Source organism: Phocoena sinus, chromosome 14 (assembly GCF_008692025.1).
Source record: "Phocoena sinus isolate mPhoSin1 chromosome 14, mPhoSin1.pri, whole genome shotgun sequence".
Lineage (NCBI taxonomy): Eukaryota > Metazoa > Chordata > Mammalia > Artiodactyla > Phocoenidae > Phocoena > Phocoena sinus.
In genome coordinates, this window is record NC_045776.1 from 61,278,874 (window position 1) to 61,292,835 (window position 13,962).

General features: G+C 40.3%; 2 protein-coding genes across 11 annotated transcripts in view; one reads left to right on the forward strand and one right to left on the reverse strand.

Moving 5' to 3' along the window:
* The window catches only part of PRELID3A (PRELI domain containing 3A), a 101,786-nt gene extending 97,715 nt beyond the window's left edge, over positions 1 to 4,071 (forward strand). For 2 of the 8 annotated variants that reach the window (XR_004345420.1, XM_032602961.1), the window contains exons 6-7: positions 508 to 631; positions 1,822 to 4,071. Coding sequence is in view for 4 of the 8 variants with exons in the window: in XM_032602961.1 (XP_032458852.1) it covers positions 508 to 615 (108 nt within the window). In the remaining 4 variants the exon portion in view is untranslated. Of the gene's footprint in view, positions 1 to 507; positions 765 to 1,821 lie in introns of those variants that run through there. The other 6 variants (XR_004345421.1, XM_032602962.1, XR_004345416.1 and 3 more) reach the window with 5 other exon arrangements.
* The window catches only part of SPIRE1 (spire type actin nucleation factor 1), a 211,605-nt gene that overhangs the window by 19,810 nt on the left and 177,833 nt on the right, over positions 1 to 13,962 (reverse strand). For all 3 annotated transcript variants that reach the window (XM_032602954.1, XM_032602953.1, XM_032602955.1), the window contains exon 9: positions 6,442 to 6,614. In XM_032602954.1, coding sequence (XP_032458845.1) covers positions 6,442 to 6,614 — 173 coding nt within the window. The remainder of the gene's footprint in view (positions 1 to 6,441; positions 6,615 to 13,962) is intronic.

The following is a 13,962-nucleotide window of genomic DNA, read 5'->3' on the forward strand; positions in this document are numbered from 1 at the left end:
AAAATAAGCTACAAGTATATATTGTACAACACGGGGAATATAGCCAATATTTTTTAATGAGTATAAATGGAGGATAACCTTTAAAAATTGTCAATTACTGTATTTTACACCTGTAACGTATAAAATTATACATCAACTATATATATAAAGTATTTACTTCATAGAAAGAGAGAAAGGAAGAAAGAAAGAAAACTAATCTTCACCAGGATTAGTTCCTGCCCCAGAGGAGTCATGGAGACACCCAGAAAGGAACCGGGGAGCGTGTGGTGTCCCTGTCATGTCCACTCCTGTTGACTAAACACTTTCTGCCTGGCTGAGGTCTTTCAATGGGTCTCTGACATCTCTTAACATTAGTCTTTTCTACAGCCGTTTCTGAAATTTGCTTATTGTCTGCATATTGTCTGATCCAAGTTACTAGTCTCTGACACTAAGTTAGGCCTTTTCTAGTTCTTGACACTAAGTTAGGCCTTTTCTAGTTCTATGTCCTGATCAGTGACTCTTAATCAGGTCCTGGATGCAATGAGGTCACTGTCAGAAGTCCCGCAGCTTTGCTCCCGGGGTGGCGCTGTCACTGAAGGCTGCCAGAATTGTCTCAGATGCCAGCCTGGCACCTAACTCACTTAACAGGAAGGTAAGTCTCCTTCTTCCTGAAAAGAATCCCAGTGAAGGCATAGATACAGCTCCTTTGCTTAGTTTTCCTACTGAAAGCTTTGATATAGCTCCAATCAAAGCTTATCTTGACTTTTAAAACATTACCTGGGACAGGCTAGCAGAGGTTATTAAAGATAAGCAAGAAACATTGAGGTTTAGAGTTTTAGGAAGAGAAAAAAAAGTGATGGAAAAAGATCTGGTGTTGGGAGGTCTGGTTTAGCAGGGATTCTGCTACTGAAAAGTTGTCTTTCTAAAGTTGGTCTCTATCTCTACTAGAGGCTCAGTTTTCTCACTGAAAAGTAATGACGTTGAACAAGATTTCTAAGCCCCTTTCCAGTTTAAGTTATTTTAAATTCAAGCATTCTCATATACTGCTAGTTGGAATACTACAAAGTTTATGAGATATGCAGATTTTGGAGTTAGACTTGGGTTTCAAATCCGTCTCTATAATTTACTCTTTAACAATCTTAGTTCAAAGACAACACCTTTCTGTGTGTCTTGTTTCCTTATCTTTTATATAAGGATCGTAGCTACTTCTAGGGTCTGATCAATTTATAATACCTAAAGTATACATAGAGTTGGCTCAATAAAAAGTAGATATTAGAGCTTTCTTTAAGGAACTTGGCAATATGTATCAAAAGCTATAAATATGTACATTCTTTCACCTAGCAAACATTCTTCTAGAAATATCCTGAAAAATAATTCAAAGCAAAAATGTATCATAAGGATGTTCACAATATTATTGTTATTTATAATAACAGAAAACTGGTAACAGCTTAAATGTTCAAAAACAGGGGACTGGTTAAATATAATATGGCAAATTATTATGACAGAATACCACACAGCTATTTGGCATCATGTTGAAAAAGGATTAATCAGATGGGAAAATGTTCATAATATTTTGTTAAGTAAAAAGCATGGGTTAGTTCCAGTTCTGGCAAAATGGCAGATTAGATAACCTATTCCTACGGCCTCAAGCAGGGTATAAAGTCTCTGGGTCACTACCAATAGCCCAGTTTCACAACTAGAAACTTTTAAGGACATCAATTCAAGCTTGTAGTTAATGCTGATTATTTAACTATTATAATTTAAATGCACAAAGCTGCTGGGTAAATCTAAGAGAAAAAAAATCCCTTTACTGGTTCTGCAACTGGAGGTCTCACTTTACAGAAAGGAAGAAAATGCATTTCCTTGAAGGAACAAAGGACGCACGGCATTAAGAAGACTGAGGGCAAGTCATCATCTCATGGCTCTGAACAGGATTAAGGAGTTTTTCTTTCTACATAAAGCAGCTGAGTTTATGTTGATAAAGTAAATAATCCATTAATATCCATTTCATAAGAATATCTGACTTATAATAATATATTGACTCTTTACAGGGAAATTCACTACTCAATGGGGAATATTTAGACAGGAACCTGCTCTTTGTGATAATTTGGGCCCAACTTTAAGTTAACCTCAAAGACAGCAAGGGGCAACAGGAACTTTCTGGTGCACAATGGAGTCAAATGAAATATGTCTGCAGAGGTGAGCAGAGCTGCTACCCTGGAATGGTGGCAGTTACCTCTTAGTATGAAGTCTCTGTGGAAGAGAAAATTAAATGAGATCATGTACGAATGAGTTCACCATACACTCGGTATTCTGGTGGCTGGAAGGGTTTTTTTGGTCTGTTTTTATTTTTGTTTTTGGCCGTGCTGCATGGCTTGTAGGATCTTAGTTCCCCAACCAGGGGTTGAACCGAGGCCCTCAGCAGTGAGAGCCTGCAGTCCTAACCACTGGACCACCAGAGAATTCCCCTGGAAGGTATTTCTTAAACCTGAGGGAAAAACCTCCGGTGGAGAGACTGCAAGGCCAGCAGGAGACGTGTGATCGTGCACAGAAGCACTTCCTCCAGGAGTGAGTACGGTGCCCCGTCCGCAGAGGGACGAGCTCAGTGTCAGGCATGCTGGGACTTCCTAGGGGACACTTCCTCTGAGAATGGAAAAGGCATGAAGATGGGGAGGTGGTGGGGTAGGAAGTGGAGAGCAGGGCCTAGCCCCGCCTCCATTTCTAGTTGACCCGCCTTGTACTTCTACAGCTTTGATGTGAAGGAAAAGTTTTGGTCCTTAAAAAAAAATTTTGGAAGCCACTCAGTAAATGGGAGGGAAGCAGGAAAAATGGGGAAGTGGTAATAAAATTGAGGGGATGGAAGAAAAGAGTAAGACCAGCCTTTTCTGAGCTTTTTCTTTATTTGGCCTCCACTGTCCTCCCACTACAGGCCTGAGTATTAGTCTTTGTTCCTGTGCAACCTCCACCAGGAATGCTTTAGACAAGTGAGAGAGGCAGGGTCAGTCCGCTCCTCCGCCCCCAGGGGAAGTCCAGGCCAGTAGGGGAGAAACAGGAGACCGGCTGTGACCTGGCCTGGCACGTGCCACAAACAGCGGAAGCCCTCTGCCCACTGCTCTCCTCGCCTGACTCCTCAGCCCAGGTCCTCCCTCTCCCTGAGGCTTCTCCAGCCCCCGGCCCCCTGGTGGCATCACACACGGGTGGCTCAAAAGGTGCCTGGCAGGCCGCGAGCACTCACCAAACACGTGTAATGACTCAGTGTATGTTTCTTATTTCCCATTTGGATTATGAGCAAGGGGACAAAGCCTATCGCACTGCTGTCCCTTTACTGCTTACTGAAGGCATCTGGTAAATATTTGAATGGAAAAAATGGAGAGGCATTGGAAAAAAAGAAGTTGGCGAAAAGGAAAAATAGGAGAAGAGTTAAAGAAAAAAGTGTGAAAAAACATTATTATAAAATGTGAATGAAGACACTGTGCAATGTGATGTGGGATATATCTGTCTTAGTATCTGTGGCCATTTTTATAAGTGAGCAAATAGGACCAGAGATAAATCAATCTTGGTTTAGGAATTCCCTGACATCAGGAATCCATTAAGGTGGGGAAAAGAACACCCATCCATCAATTTAGAGAAGGCAGGACTCCTCAGCCTCTTTTCCGCTTTCATATTTATGGGCAGGACTGCCACATTCTGGAGCTGCAGGAGACCTCAGATGGAGGACATGGTGGAGGCTGACACAAAGGGACCTGTCTTCGTGTCCTGTCCACAAAGCAGAGCCAGAGCCCACGGCACGTTCCTCGCTAACTCACACTGTAAGGAAACCCGGCTTGAGTTTCAAGGTGCTTCGTTCATGTCTATAGAAACATCGGATAATTGTCAGGCTTTTACAAGAGGCATTTTTCTGAGTTGGCTTCAACCAGTCGGTAGATAATCTTAAAGAGGCTAACGTTAAGAAAGCTTTTTAGGATGAACACAACTAATCTACCACAATTAAATTAAAGCTGAGTTTCATCAAAAGAAACCCTACGGAGCCTCAGAGAGGGCACCAAAAAACAAAACAAAAAAACCTCTACTGAAACTTTGATTATCACAAAGCCCAAGTTTGAAATATAGCTGTTTAAAATTAAAGGCTTCTGCTCATCTGTGTTTTCTAAATTTCAAAGTTTGAACATATTTAGAAGTTTTAAAATTCTATATTCAGGGCTTCCCTGGTGGCGCAGTGGTTGAGAGTCTGCCTGCCGATGCAGGGGACGCGGGTTCGTGCCCCGGTCTGGGAAGATCCCACATGCCACAGAGCAGCTGGGCCCGTGAGCCATGGCCGCTGAGCCTGCGCGTCCGGAGCCTGTGCTCTGCAACAGGAGAGGCCACAGCAGTGAGAGGCTCGCGTACCGCAAAAAAAAAAAAAAAAAAAAAAATCTATATTCAGAAGTTTAAAAAAAAAAGGAATGTAAGGCATTCTCACATTCAGCATCTTTGCCCTGCCCCTCCTTAGTACTTTAGAGCATCAGCTGTAAGGGAAGAGGACAGAGGGGTGTGCTTGCTCCAGTCCTGGCCCAGGACCATTCCCTCTGTTCCAGAAATCAGAGATCCCCACCTTACTCCCAATCATGGGAGCCATGACTGCCCAGGCCTGGACCAGCAGCCAAAGACCAGGCTCAACACTTCTCAGCACCGTATTTCACACTCCCTTTCTAACTAATGGGCAGGCACGCAAACACAGCCTCGCTCTGATTAAGAGAATTGTGTCTAGCAAATCATCTCAAGATTTGGATTTAGGGCATCAGCACAATATTTTCACAAAGAGGAAAACTAAGACAACTGCAGAGGCCGCCCACTGCCCTCCTCATGGCCTGGGCATTCTAGCTCAGGGCAGTGAAGGACGAAGAAAGGACAGGAAGGGGGTCCTGGACACAGGATGGCGCGCTCGCTGCACCGGACACAGGTGCTCCCAGCAGACTCTGCAAGGGCGGCACTGGTGTCAGCACCGTCCACCTTGGTCACCTCCAGCCACACGTGAGAACTCAATGAACTGAGTTTTAAATTTATTTAATATAATTTGCATTTCAATTATCACAGTTCTAGTGGCTAACCACTAGATCTTCTTTTAATTTAAACTGTTGTTCTCACAGGTTAGCATGAATTTCTTTAAATATGTGAGTGTCTGCTGGGGATCAGGACCTGGGAATATAAGGTGAATTCCGTACCTTCCCTCCTGGGAGCTTGCACTTGGTGAGAGAGAGAAAAAAATGGATAATTATATTACAAAGGGTCAAGTGCTCTAACACAACAGACGGATCAGAGGGTTATTATGGAATCGGAGAGGAGCTGGGTGTAGGCTGCACGCAGATGCACAGAGCGGAGCAACAGGGAGTGAGCAGGAAAGAGCAAGGGACCCAGTGGGGCTGAAGGGTAAACTGAAGCAGAGTGATGCTGCAGGCACCAGATGGCGCAGGCTCTGACGCAGCTTCTTCAGGGACAGGAGCTTAGTCCTGTAAGTGGCAGGAAGCCTTCAAAAGGTTTCAAAGACAAAGACCCTCGTGGTATTTGCAAGATGGAATCAGGGAAGCTAGGAAGAAGGAAGATAAGATATGACTGATGAGAGAGCGCATGCACTGAATTGGGCAGTAATAAGAATACTTCTTTACTATTCTTGAAGTTTGAAAAACATTTAGTGGCAAAATTGTTATTACTGATATTGCTGGATAAGGTGTGGAGACCGGTGAGGGCGTTATGAGAGAATAACCCCTCAAGTTCTAACCTGGATGAATGAGGAGAGAATGGAGCCAGCAACCGAGACAGCAGACAGGAGACTAGAAGCCTGCGGTGTGTGGCATGGTTTGGCAGGGGGCGGGGAAATCATTTCATTTTATATAAGATGACTTTGAGGGTCGGGTAGTGGAGACATACAATAGTGACACTGCGGACAGAGGCTTGCAGAGATCTGGGAGCACCCACGTCAGGAACAGGAAGGATCCGCAGGGCATGGGCACAGTGTTGGGGGACTTGTCTTTTGGTGTTACTATTACATAAAGAAGAAGATTCAGTATGGGTGTGTGTGTGTGTGTGTGTGTGTGTGTGTGTGTGTGTGTGTGTGTGTGTGTGTGTTCTAGAGAGGGAAGAATCTATGAAGATGTTTTTCTTTTTCCTTCCCCAAAACAAAGGGAAACATATTTAAGAAAATATAGGTTTGAAAACTATTGACTTATTTTAACTCCACTGTAATCTAAGACTATGTATGTATGTCACAAGTTATTCTATAAACTACAGCCACTATATTGGCCTTTATTAAATAACAGTAAGTAATCCACTGTTTCATTTCCTGCTAAATGAATGAATTTTAAACCTAACTTTAATTGACTGAAAAATGGGAAGAGATTAAGTAACAGCTGGAGCAACACGAGGACCGGTCGGAGGGCGCTCGCCTCCTGACCCCGAATCGGGACATGGGGGGCCGTGGGGCCTCACCTCCGAGTCAGAGCTGTCCAGCTCGGCCAGAGTTGGGGCTTTGAGGAGTTTCTTCCGCTGCACAGGCACCTGCTGTACGGCACCTGCCCCATTTTCTTTTGATTGTGACGTTAAACCTCCATTCACCATCGATGATTCCAGGACATTCTTTGGAGATTCAGGGGTAGCTACCTCTGGTAAAACAAAGGTGAAAGCTTACCTTTTCTTGAGCACAGAAAGGTAGTCAGTGAACCAAACACACTGTTCCAAGTACCTGCACTTGGAATCACACCCGAGGTGATACAGCATTTCTATGTCATGCAAATACAACACAGAGGCTAGACACAGTAACACCTATGCCTATACAACACTTGCGTTGACATTAACTGTCAGATTCAAATAAAGGAAACCTTTAAATGAATAATTATATATTCACATTTGTAGATAAAAATTTAGAGCTAGAAGAAATACTACAGATAACTGACTCCAACTTCTCTATTTTCCAGAGGCCCAGAGAGGCTAACTTTCCTTTTAGCCTCTAAAGAGCTAGTGATCTACAGATCAGAGTGATGGCATGCACATATGGCTGTAGTATCTGAAAGTGGTTTTATTTTAAAGTAAAAATAGCTAATAATCTATATGCATATAAACATGAACACAAAGACTCTGAGATACATTTCCTCTGATAAAGCTGATTTTGATTATCCAAAGCTCAAATCTGGATGGGAAGGCAGTGAAAGAAATGTGGCAGCACAGAGCATGGAGTACAGAGTACAGACTGCAGAACACAGAGCATACAGTATGGAGTACAGTGAACAGAGTACAGAATAAGAGTATGTAGCATAACGTGTAAACTTTAGAGTATACAGTATAGTTAAGATGCAGATGGTCTGGATTCAAAGTCTAGCTCTAGTTGTTTGACCTTGAGCAAGTTACTTAAACTTTCATTCCTCAACTGTAAAATGGGGCTAACAACAGAAATGGGCTTGTTGTGAGGATTAAATAAGTTAACAACTGCATATAAAATACTTTAGTGTGTAATAAAGGCAGTGCACAGTAAATGTTAGCAATTATTAACACTGACTTTTATCTCCATTTGTAAGTGAGTGAACCAAGGCTAAGGGTGATTCAGCCAGTCACACAGCCAGCGCGGCACAGCTGACACTGGAATCCTTGTCGGTACTGATTCTAAAAGGCCACCTTTTTTTGTAGTGGAGCCTGTAATCTTCCAATGCAAGTGGAACTAATTTTCTTCAGTATTTCAATAACTAATAATTTTAATAACTACTAAATTAGAGTATTTAAAAGTGAGAAAAAGCAGTCCCTGCATGATTTAACTCACAGACCAGCCCATAACCTGGTTTTTGCCCATGGAGCAGTCTGTGAAACTCCCATGGTTGGGGGTAAAGGGTATGCTGGGCACTGAAAAATCAGGATTAATGCTTGTTTGTGGGGGGTGGGGGGAAGCGTTGTACCTGAAGTAACTATAAAATACAAGAATGTTCTATTTATAGTAGCTCCCCCCAACATGTAATAGTTTTATGCTTGAAGTGGAAGAGGTGGATTTCCAGATAACATTCAGAATGTAAGTATGTTCTAGTACAGCTTTCCTTGACATTATTTAAAAGAATTATGTGAATTATTTATTATAAATGATGTATATCTAACTTAATGTTCACAATTTCTGCATATTTTTAGATATCAAGAAGGCCAGAACTAGAACTGCCCCTGTGAACTACAAGGGTTTGAGTGAGCAAGAAAGGAATGAGGAAAGGAAAAAAGGAAGAAGACAGACTTGTCATAAATCATTTATCATTTTACATAAAATGTTTAACAGAAAACTTGACAACACATGTGTTGACAACACATGAGTTAATTTTGTTACTACCTCTCCAGGTATTAAGTAGCTAGAACAAATATATGATTGGGGGATGGGGTGTGCTGAAGGGACAAAAGGGCAAAAGCAGCAAGTTTTTACAAAATTACAAAGGTTAAAATCTTTAAATAAACCTTTCATAAGGTGTAGAAAGCAGTAGGCTGCCACACTTACAAGCGTAATTTAAAAGTCTTCCAGAGAGCAAAGGAGGAAATGATTGGGCTAATTGATTAATTCCTATTCAAGAAAAAAGGTAATGTTTAAATATGGTCTTGAAGTATCTTTTGAAAAATCGTATTCTATAGCACACATTTTTTACACACTTCCTCCAGGGGTTCATGCAGTAGCGGCAGCCAGTCTTCCAAGAAAAAGCACACGTATCTCCAACTGGTCCAACTATCCACACCCAACTGAGGCTCTGCCTGGACACACAGTGAGCTTCTCCAGGCAGGTCTCACAGGTCCAAGCCAGAGTTTCCTTAAGGGTGAAGTCACCAGTGGTGTGTGGAGGAACATTAACACAGTTTTAATGGTTATATATTTAATGTTTCAGAAAAAATATAATTACTGTATCAGATACATGATTTTATGGATGTTTTTGCTTAAGAAAATTTTAAAAGTCATTTATGGTAGATTTAAAAAGTTTGAACAGTACTGGTGGCACTTAAGTCTGGTAAAATCATGAGGGTGAGATCTGCACTGAAGTTTAGGGAACACTGTTAAGTGACAGTGGCTGCCATGAGCTAACTTCATTCTCAATGCAAGGGATCTGAGAAATTACCCAATAGGTCTCTAACTGCCTGAAGACTTTGCTGAGGTTGGTAACTGTACTTGAGCTCACTGACTCAAACTACTGAAATAAACACCTAGTACTCAATTCAAAGCTTTCGGATAAATGGAATTAATAGAAGAATATGTTATGTTCCAGTCAGGCTTCAGGATGATCTCCATATGTAAGACTAAATATTGTGTGTGATTTTATCTAATACTGCATATTTGTAAAAGCCCCAGTTGAACACACTTTTAAGAGATATTTTTAAGTAGTTTGATTACTTATACTTTTCTGTTCAAATGAATGAATCCTCATTATCACTTCAGTGTATCTGATGAGAAAACCAAACCCTTGGATAAGACTTTAGACTTCTTCTATATAAGACAATTTCTGGTGATATTTATAAGTAAGCAAACTATTTAAGATGCTACACAGAGCATTAGAAGTCACATGCCTCAGGTTCAGAATCTAAAACACACAACCATGATATTAAATACCTTATGTAATAACTTCTATTATTACATAGTGTAATAATTATGTCTGTTAGATACACCCAGGCTGCTGCCTTATTTAGTTGGAGGAAATATGGCTGAAATAAAGATTGTATATTTAATATTTGCATCAGAAAAATAAATTATACTTACCTTAATTAATGTTGACTGGATTAACATTTTCCACTAAGAATTAATATTTCTAAAACATACCTGAGCAGCAGAACATACTTCAATGTGTCCTATCCTACACTTACGTGCATTACCTACACTACACGTTTAAATATTTACTCCTTAGTTAGCTAATTTCCCAACTTAGACAAGAAATGCATCCCGATCTTTGCATTTAGGTTAGAAGAATAGATCAGTCTTTTCCATTTATAATTTGGGACATTTAAATTGGTTAGTCAAAATGACACAATGAAAACACAAGAAATCGAAAATGAAGTGTGTGGAAATTGCAAAGTACACTAAGGTACAAAATAAATTATGGCAAATAATAAGCAGTGAAAGCAAATCAAAAATTTTTGTTGCTCCTTTACATTGAGAAGCTCAGCACCAAGAGCTTTCTTCCCAACACAAGAACCCATCATATAACCTATAAGACACGAACACACCTACATACATGTGTGTGGGCATGCACGCCATCCAGGTCAGCCACCTGTGCCTACTTCACGGGAGAGAGCAGCCAGTGTGCTTAGGCAGCGGCCACTCCCAGAGAGCCCGCCAGGGAGGAACATCTTTAGTAGATATTTAGAAGAGATGGATCTTAGTATGTGTTGCCAACTTTTGGAGATTAGCAGTAACACACATGTTCTCAAACGTTTCTGAGTTTATTTTCCAGACCAAGCTTTTTTTTTTTTTACAAAGTTACTCTGCAAATCGTTGATAAAATAAAGATTGTCAAATGGATAAAGAAAATAGAAAAAGCTCCTCAGTGGTCAGTCAGAAGTAGTAAGTGAAGACTATAACATATTTATCTGAGTTTCTTGAAAGTGCAAATATTAGTCATGCCTAAGAGAACTACAAATATACATAGAAATTCAAAAAGCAGTTGGGAACTATTTTAGCAGTTGGAAGACACTCAGTAAATATTCACAGACAGAACATGATACTAGAACTCTCTGGCTCTTTAAATATGAATTTGTATGTAAGATATGCCAACAGTTCCATGGCGTGTAAAAGAAAATTCTGGAAGGAAATACTAGTTCCAATATCTTATCTCATTTTGCATTCAAAACAGCAGCTTCCAAAGTCTAAAATTCTAACGTGCAAAACATTTTATTGGGTCTAAGCTGGCTTTGAAAATTTGCTCATATATAATTTAAAAATTCAATTTAAAAGGGGGGCTGATTTTACAGGTCAAATTTAATCATTAATAGCTACTTGTTTCGCTATTAGTCCCTGTCTGTTTAACAGAAGGGCTCTAAACGTGTCCTACAAACCCGGGACACATGATTATATTTTACAACCAAAGCCATTACAACGCTCATGTGTTTTTAGACTCTTAATCAGCACAAAGAACCAGCGTGACAAGGCCCTACGCACAGCAGCACTGGGTACGCAGATAGCTCTTGCCCCTCAACTGAGGAGCAGTCATCCTCTGAAGCAGCTGACAGTTCTGAGTTCAGCTACCTGAATAACTGAGTGCTTTAGAGAGTAAGAAGTGTCAAAACTTTGTTTCTTGAAAGTGTTTTCTATGCTCTGAAGGCAGAATTCTGTTAGACTCTGACCGCTGCTTTATGAGATTGGGGGTGGGGTGGGCACTGTGTTCCATGACCACAAGTGTCACGGCTCTTCCACAGGCTCTTGCAAGGCAACAGATTTATTACAGTTTTAATTTTTTAAAAGTATACTATTTTCAAAGAAACAGAATGTTTTATTTGACTGACCACAGCCTAGAAGAAGCCTTTCAATTTTCTTTTTTGACGTGTTTGAACAAGCAGATGAATGAAATGTATTTCACAGAGACCACAAAACCCACGTCAGGTGTGAAAGTGCTTTTTTTTTTTTTTACCTGACAAGTCAAAACTGTAAGACATGCTAAGTGGCCGCATTGCTGAAAAAAGAAAACAAACAATAAAAAGAAAATAATTCAGCTGTTAGGATATACAGGGAAGATGAAAAAGGGAGGAGGGTTCAAGACCTGTGGTGGCACATTTCACACTTTAAGGCAGAAGGCAGTGAATAACAATCTGAAATACAATAAAACCATGAGTCTTAGTTTTAATTATATTACTAAGACTTGAAATGGAGTAACAATAAAAGAAAACAAATAACTTTTAAAGAACATGTTAAAAATGAAAGCATGTTAAAGATACAAACATTTTAGAATCATAGTACAGGACTTTATACTTAAATATAAAAGAGTTCAAAAGAAAAAACTATCCATGTTTTAAAACATGATTTTATGGAACATACAAAATCTTTAAAATTTAACAACAAATGTATTCTTAAATAATTAATTTCAGGATGAAAATGTGGCTTTCTGCATACAGGTGAAACATCTTATCAAAAATCTCATTCAGGTACTACCAGCATCACAAAGTATCACTAATTGTCTATTGTAGGCAGTGTAACCTGGCAGTTGAAGCAAGGCCTCAGGAGCCAGAGAGCCTGAGTTTGAACCTCAGCTCTGCCACTTACTAGCAGTGTGATTCCGGGCAAGTTACTTAACCTCTCTGTGCTTCAGTTACTTCATCTGTAAAATGGGAATAATAGTGCCTATTTCATGGGATTGTTATAAAAATTAAATGATTCCATACAAAAAAAGGCGCTCAGAATAGTGCTTAGCACATAGTAGAAGTTAAATAAATATAATCTCCTATGAATAAACTTATTTCTTTCCTGTTGAAATCATTTGTTTTAAAAATTTTATTCCATATACTAAAAAACACTGAATTGTATATTTTAAATGGGTGAATTTTATGGCAGGTAAATTATATCTCAATAAAGTTGATTTAAAAAGGTTATTACCAAGGTTTGATGAATTTGGGTATTCATAAGAATGAGAATTACCTATTTCCACTGTAGCCCCATCCATCCTATGCCCCAGGTCAGGGAGGACAAGTGGCTGTGTGGTCGGAAGAGGAGAGAACCGCAGGTCCACAGGCTTGTCAGGCACAATGTCCCCCCAGCTCATGTTTCCGAGGCAGCCCGCATACAGTTCTAACACCCAAATTTAACAGAATGAGAGTATCTCTCCATATGCTTTTGGCAGACGTTTTTAAAGGAACAATTTACATTTACAACCCCAAATCTCATAGTATGAGATGTCAGAAAAGGTGTTGGGAAAAAGAAAATGATAAGATATGAACAAAGACTGATGCAAAAGAATACTAATTTCAGACTTAACAGGAAAAAAATGGAGCTAGCCTGTAAAACAATAGGGAAATAGGCGAGTAAAAGACAACTTAGCCATGTGTTAGTAATCACATCCTTATAAATAATGCTGTGGGGCATATTTAACCACGTGGGAAGATGTTCCTGCCCCACACAACGTTACATGGGGACATCAGACACTGTGTACACAGCTCTTGTCTCCACCTCATGACGCACAAGCTCCATCACAGCGCATGCCTCTGCTGGTGAAACTACGGGTAACAGTTCTTCTTTAAACATTTCCCCAATTTCTACAGTGGGTTTCTACTTGCAATTACATGGAGGGGTAAGGTTTTAAAACTATTTAGGGAACTTTTCTTCAAGATAATTCTGCCAACTTTACCCAAACTCCCCAAGGGAAACTTTATAGTAAGAACCAATGTAGGTCTGCAGAAAGAAGAGCCCAAATCTCTTACTTTCCAATTAAGATGCAAGATCAATTTTAAAAGTAAGATTCTCATAGAACAATCACTTTCAATAACACCTCAATTCTGGTTGTTGTGAAACACCAATTCATAAGGTTAAAATAAGATATACTATACAGAAAATTGATATTTAATTATTCTAAAGTAGATTTCCTGCTAGTTAGCATCTAACTTGTTGAAAATGAAACAGAAGAATATGTATATGACAAGGGCATGTGATGCCCCTTCTATGCAACGTGCGGTGTCCCGTTGCCACCCACAAGGACTGCTGGTTTCCTGAACGCTCAGCCCCGGCCACCCCCATGCCCCTGACGGGCTGCTGTCGGCGCTGCAGGGGGAACATGTACCTGCTGCCCCGAGCCTTTCCTCTGTCAGTGCCTGTGGGCAGGGACTCTGACTGCTCATCTCTCTACTCCAACAGCTGACACGGCTGTTTAATAAACACTTGGAAAAATGAAGGAACTGTATGTCAAATATCATCCAAATCACACAAGCACGTTACGTCTGTCTTGTTCCTTTCTCTGTCCTGTTGGTGCTTCCACTGGAGTTTATAATCCCTCCTCTTTTCTCCTGAAAATCATGAAGCTTACTTTTCTCA